At 34.5% G+C, this 6,675-nt stretch overlaps 1 protein-coding gene across 1 annotated transcript; it reads left to right on the forward strand.

Annotated features, from left to right (window-relative positions):
• The first annotated feature begins 682 nt into the window (after positions 1-682).
• LOC308701899 (CD48 antigen-like) lies at positions 683-4,009 on the forward strand. Its single transcript, XM_081384372.1, has 6 exons — positions 683-775; positions 1,282-1,617; positions 1,792-2,082; positions 2,184-2,321; positions 3,109-3,176; positions 3,753-4,009. The coding sequence occupies exons 1-6, from the start codon at positions 727-729 to the stop codon at positions 3,804-3,806; spliced, it is 936 nt and encodes a 311-aa protein (XP_081240498.1). The 5' UTR covers positions 683-726; the 3' UTR covers positions 3,807-4,009.
• The last annotated feature ends 2,666 nt before the right edge of the window (positions 4,010-6,675 follow it).

The following is a 6,675-nucleotide window of genomic DNA, read 5'->3' on the forward strand; positions in this document are numbered from 1 at the left end:
CCTCCACGGGTCAGGGCTGTTTCTGCAGCAAAACGGGGAGCAACACAATATTAGGATGGTGGTCATAATGTTATGCCTGATCGGTGTATATCAAATATCAAAATAACAATATAAAAAAATAAAAAAAAAAATAAAAACCTTTACAGACTAAACTTGTGAATGGCAGTGTTAAATATGATCATTGTGTTTCTATTGTTTTTCTGATTCTGTGTGAAACAGTTTCTCATCATGTTTCTGTAGATTAAAGTTCAAAGCTGTTCCTGACAGGACAGAAATAAACTCCACACACACACACACACACACACACACACACACTGAATGCCCAGACTCACATACAAGATGTCCATCCACCCAACTGATCAAACCACAAAAAAAAAGAAGAAAGAAATAACCCACAGCAGGTTTCAGTTTGACTCAGAAGCAATGAGATCATACACGGTTTTAAAGTTGTACTTTTCCCCATACACTATAACATCGAGAACTGAATAAATATATACAACAATTTTAAATCACGAGTTACTCTCAATTTTACCATGAAATGTAGTGTTTATATGACGTGTATATGTAACGTGTGTATATGTGTGTGTGTGTGTGTGTGTGTGTGTGTGTGTGCATTAGGAGGGTCAGACTCTGTTGGGGGAGGATTCACAAGCTTGTGTTTGTTAAGATCTGTTGTGCGTTCATTGATAGTCTTATTAGATCAGGCGTTTCACTGAACAGCTGCAAATGTTTCACATGTTTGTTTTGTTCTGTTTGTGTTTCTGCCGTCTGATCGGTAAGTTATAAACATATTTGTGTTGTTTATTTACATCTCAGAGTAATAAACTCCTGCGACGGTTCAAATTAGATTATTTTCATCCACTGTGATCAAATCTCTCTTGTTGGTTTAGGTATTTTAATTTCAATGATTACAAATGCAAATCCTCCCATGAAATGTCTAAAAAATCATTTAAATAATTTTAAATACTTCTGCAGTAATCATAAACAACTACAAAAGTTATGGCAATTCAGTAATTAAAAATGTGTGGAAAATATATAGCATATTTAAACTTGTACTTTCAAGCTGTATTTAATTTATCATATCATTTTTATTTGATTCTTCAGCAGATCATTTTAAAACACATTAAAAGACGAAATTATTGATTCACTCACGTCTGTCTGTTCATTTATATGACTTTTCATTTAGTTTGTAGTCTCTGCTGCTGTTAAAGGTTACAAACTGATCTCAGACTTTCTAAACCAACATGAGCATTAATCTGAAAACCTGTTCATGTTCATCAGGAGTGTTTGCTGCCGAAACAAATGAAATACAGTCAGTGTCAGTGATGGAGGGAGATTCTGTCACTTTACACACTTCTGTTGATAAAATACATGATGACGATGATATACTGTGGAAATATGAAGCTGAAAACTCTATGATAGCTAAAATTAAAAAGAAGAAGCAAATCTTCTTCACATATAATGGCACTGATGGGAGATTCAGAGACAGACTGAAGCTGGACGATCAAACTGGATCTCTGACCATCACAAACACCAGAACTGAACATGCTGGAGTTTATAAACTAGATATAATAGGACGGACACTGGCATCAAGATCATTCAGTGTTTCTGTCTATGGTGAGTCGAGATGTAATTCCTCCTGCGCTTCTTGTTTTATTAGATATTTACATATTGAAATGTTTAATTATGTTATAGTTTAAGATGAGACAATCACTGCTCATCAACACAATGAATCAAAATTAACACTGTAGATTTATCCATATTTCTGTTTATTTATCTCATCTTTCTCAGCTCGTCTGCCTGTTCCTGTCATCAGCAGTAACTGTTCTTCATCATCATCATCACACCAGAATTGTTCATTGGTGTGTTCATCAGTGTTGAATATGAGTGATGCGACTCTCTCCTGGTACAAAGGAATCAGTGTATTGTCCAGCATCAGTGTGTGTGATCTCAGCATCAGTCTCTCTCTACCTCTGGAGGTGGAATATCAGGATAAAAACACCTACAGCTGTGTGCTGAACAATCCCATCAGCAACCAGACCACACATCTGGACATCAACACACTCTGTCACACATGTGCAGGTACCACAGCTCTGATGATATATGTGTGTGTTTACTGACCTGATCTCTGTCTTCTGTTGGAGATCAGACTGACACATTCACTTCTTTCTTTATCATTACAGCACCAGACACACTCTCTCCTTCAGTTCCTCCAGTCTCAGTGTCTCTGATAGTGTTGATCTCTGCTGGATCTCTGATGATTGTTGCCGGATTCGGGATCTTCTGGATCTGCAGGAAATGTAGAAAAATTGACAGAGAAGGCAAGTGTTCCTTACTGCTTTTAAACATTATAATAAACACAACTTTATACTCTAAAATATACTCTAAATATTTACTCAACTGATAGCCCTGAATATAATTTAAAAATAATAATTGTCATTATTTTGTAGTTAGCACCCTTGAGATTATTTATATGAAAAGAAACCAAAATAATATGTGTACTTAGTGTTTTAAAAAGACAAAAAAACAGATCCTTCTTTTCTCAAATTGCACTAAAAGATTAAAAATAAAAAAGCTTTCTCCACTTTATGAACATAATTTTACATGTTCCATAATTATTCCATGTACATGTTACATAATTTCCTATTGTCACTGTAAAGCTGCTTTGAAACAATCTATATTGTTGAAAGCGCTATATAAATGAAGGTGACGTGTAAAGATGCAGCTGGTGCTAAAGTTAAAATATGTTATTGATTACTTTTGTTCAACTTGTTGAGCATCAATTTCACCAAACAAAGAATGCATTTGACTTAAATGTCCTGCCTGGGTTTGATTTATAAATTATGTGTAAAAAAATGTCTCTCTAATTTTAAGTGATAGTTCAAATTTAAATTTAGTCGAATTAAATTTGTTAATGTAATTTTTTTAAAAGGTCTGTGTTAAACGTTTAATGAAATGTGTGCATTTGTGCTTTAACTTTGACGGCCATAATAATAATAATAATAATAATACATACATACATACATACATACACATAGTATGTTAAAGAATCAGATGTAATTAGTATTGAGTTTTGTTGTTTTAATGCATCTACTATTGTTGAAACAGTCGAGACTCGCGAAGACGAGATCACTTACGCAGAACCAGCGTTCTACAAAAGAAACGCACAGAAAACGGTAAGACAATGTTATTAAGTTATGTTGTGTTTCTCTGTATCATTTCAGCAGTGAGTCAGATGCAATGTGTTTTTGATTGTATAATGATCCATCAAACAGCACCAAATCAGATGTTTAATAAAAGCCATAAGATTATCAATGCAAGAAAAACATATGTTATTTTCCTATTGTGTTGTTTGGATCACATCACAGATTACATTTATAGCAAGCAATTAGTCATTTGAAATGTAATACATTTTTAAAGCAACTGAGAAACACTGAAAGACTGCAGGACCTCTAAACTTCATCTATAAAGGATTGTAATTACATTGAGGAAAACATTTAAACAATTAATGGTTTGTACAACAAGACTAGAACAAGCCAATTTAAACAAATGATGTTTTGTTAAACCTAATAAATTTAAGTTATTGTGTCAGATTAACATGTTAGCAAAACTGAGAACCACTGATATAGAAGATGATGTTTGATGTCATTTCCTCAAGATGTTTAAGTTTGCATGCAGTGCTGATAAATGTTATTAGAAAACTATATACAGTAACTATATAAAACTATATTTCTTGTGTTGTGTTTTTACAGAAAGTTGAAGAGGAGGATCATGTGGTGTATGCACCAATCACAATGAGAAGATGAACAAACTTCAGTCTTTTTATAAGTACAAGACCGAACTGTGTGACCTGCGTCGAGTCCGAGTCTATGGTTGAGTTTTTGGTGAGAATCACCATATTGTATCAGGACGTCCTAGCAGACGCAGAGCAGGATCAAAGTTTAAACTGTTAAATTAAGTGGTCTCCTAAACTTGCATTTTTAACCAATTAAATTATATGATTCATTGGAGCATTTCATGTTTGACTTTTAAAGTCTTAAAGGGACCATGCGTGTAATCTCATGAAAAACACAGATGCAAAACACTCATGAACACTGTGGTCTCATGTATTCACATCTGAACAGAAATGTGGTTTGATCTGCTGGGTGGATGGAGAGCTTGTGCATGAGTGTTTCTGCTGATGGACGTGTGTGTTTGATGTCAGTTTGTGATCGTCTCTGTCTGAGGTGTGAATAGTCTGTGTATAGCCTGTGGTTGAAGGACTTTTTCCATTCCTGCTCACATGAAACCGTCGACTTCTGCTCTACAGAAAACCTGCTTAACTACAAAATACTGAACTCAGCACTGGTGTTTAACAAAAATATAATATACTTTGTATTCGTTATAGACTTTGTTATAGTCATAGTTATAGTGCGTGTGTGATGATGATCAATACTCATGCAGTGATCCTGCAGTTAAGCAGTGTGACACTCTCAGGGTCATATTCTTACAAAGGTCATATCATTTTTCTGCCAGTGTCTGCGTAATTTTAAGGATAAATGCAATGTATGACTTACAATTTATGATTTATGTTTGATAGTTGTTCATTTATTTTGTTTTCATCAGTATGGACGAGTTTTTTTTTTTTAGCATAACAGTGGTCCTTTGCATTAGACATAAAAGTTCATAACTTTTCATAACTAGTTCATAAAACATAAAGGTAGAAATGTATAGAATGAGATCAAGATCATAATCAGAAAATCTCACCTTAAGTTTCCTTGATAGTGGTAAAGTCCAGATGCAGTGATGAGGACAGCTCAAGATATCCACTCCTGCTCCAGTTCTGTAGGATGATGACGAATCAGGGAACAAAACACAGGTGTGGGTGAAGAAGTGTTGATCCTACTAATAATACAAACCACTTGTTTTTAATCTTTTTTTAAGAAAAATGTATATCTCTATTAGCAAATATGTAGGCTAGTTAGTGCAGTGTTCTAATGGATTTGAATAGGCTACCTAGGGTGCTCTGAGTGGTTGTTTACAGGCCAAAAGTGCTTTTCTCAGTGTCTGTGATCTTCTGGTTTGATGTCTCGGTTTCCTCCTTCAATGTGTGTCTGAGAGACTTTTCACCTGATTCATCATCTTCATTCCTGTGAAAATCTGCTCACTTAAAATAACAGCACGTCTCCTCAACAACACACATTATTATAGGAATCATTCTTGAACGGAGCACAGGACTGAAACTGTTTACTCGCAGATTTTCTGATGTTTTTTTTTTGACTTCTAAGAAAAGTGACATGAAGTCAGATTTACAGCTCATGCGGAAGACAATATTAACTTTGATGCCGCCAAGATGACGTCACGTGAACACGGCTTCATCCAGGGAGATGTAGGGTAGAGTGGGGGAAAGGGGGGGGGGGGGGGGGGCGTTTTACCCCACAAGCTATGACTTTTAATTTTTTTTTTTTTTTTTATATATAATTATATTCCTTATAAATAACATATGATCTCAAACTACAGACTTCACTATTCATCTATCATACATCACTGCGATATCCTGCAGAACAATATTCTCTTAAACACTTGTTTACTAATATCTGAAAATTATAGCATTTACCATGTAATCCTCTTCTCTTCAAATATGTCGCTGGTGTCAGCTTCTCCATAGAGATTTGTATATCCCCGTTATCAACGTAGTGCATAGCAAAAGTAAAAATGTATATTGACTACTTTTAGTGGTTATTTTGGGAAAAACAGGTGGGGGGCGTTTTACCCCAGGGGGGCGTTTTCCCCCACTCTACCCTACTCAAGAACATTCATTTCTAATAAAAAATATATATATATATTCGAAGTTCTTTGTGTTGACAATGTTCCTAATCGTAAATAATATCCTTCATCAAATGTGTTACCATCTAATGCTTCTGTATTGTAAACCTCCCTAACTGCATTTCTACAATCCTCCCAGTTCAACGCTGAGATATAGTGTCCGTTTCTTTTTACTTCAACATGCCCTAATACTCAAAAAAGCAGATATTTAAAGGGATACTTCACTTTAAAATGAAAATTCTGTCATCATTTACTCACCCTCAAGTTGTTTCAAACCTGTATGAATTTCTTTCTTCTGCTGCACAGAAAGATAGATATTTTGAAGAATGTCAGTAACCAAACAGTTATCTAGAGCCATTGACTTCCATAGTAGGAAAAAAAAAATACTATGGAAGTCAATGGCTCCAGTTAACTGTTTGGTTACTGACATTCTTTAAAATATCTCTTTTTCTGTGCAGCAGAAGAAAGAAATTCATACAGGTTTGAAACAACTTGAGGGTGAGTAAATGATGACAGAATTTTCATTTTAAAGTGAAGTATCCCTTTAAACACTCAAACAAATGACTATAACAACACTTGACCACTAGAGGGATTAATCACATTCCCATCCAGAATAAATGTGGTAGCTATATTTTGCTTTGTCAAGCGTCAAAGCCTATAGGCTACTGTTTTTATAAAGGATATTAATAATGTTCATTGCCATGGCATGGAGCGATTGAACATGGTAATTATATTTCTCCACAAAATAGTAGTTATTGTTCCTATTATAAAATTATAATCTGAGATCTTCAAAGAGTGTAAATAAATTGTCATTTATTTTTTAAGTCACTCATGTCTTAATCTATTAAATTTCACTATAATAACTGTTGC

The sequence above is a fragment of the Scardinius erythrophthalmus genome (genome assembly GCF_964197995.2).
Source record: "Scardinius erythrophthalmus genome assembly, chromosome: 14".
NCBI classification, from domain to species: Eukaryota; Metazoa; Chordata; class Actinopteri; order Cypriniformes; family Leuciscidae; genus Scardinius; species Scardinius erythrophthalmus.

What these genes read in the sequence shown, in the direction of transcription:
- LOC308701899 (XM_081384372.1), top strand. Translation starts at nt 727, where the DNA reads ATGTTTCACATGTTTGTTTTGTTCTGTTTGTGTTTCTGCCGTCTGATC. An exon ending in GTGTTTCTGCCGTCTGATCG is followed by an intron (nt 776 to 1,281) that starts GTAAGTTATAAA and finishes CATGTTCATCAG; the next exon opens with GAGTGTTTGCTGCCGAAACA. An exon ending in AAAGAAACGCACAGAAAACG is followed by an intron (nt 3,177 to 3,752) that starts GTAAGACAATGT and finishes GTGTTTTTACAG; the next exon opens with AAAGTTGAAGAGGAGGATCA.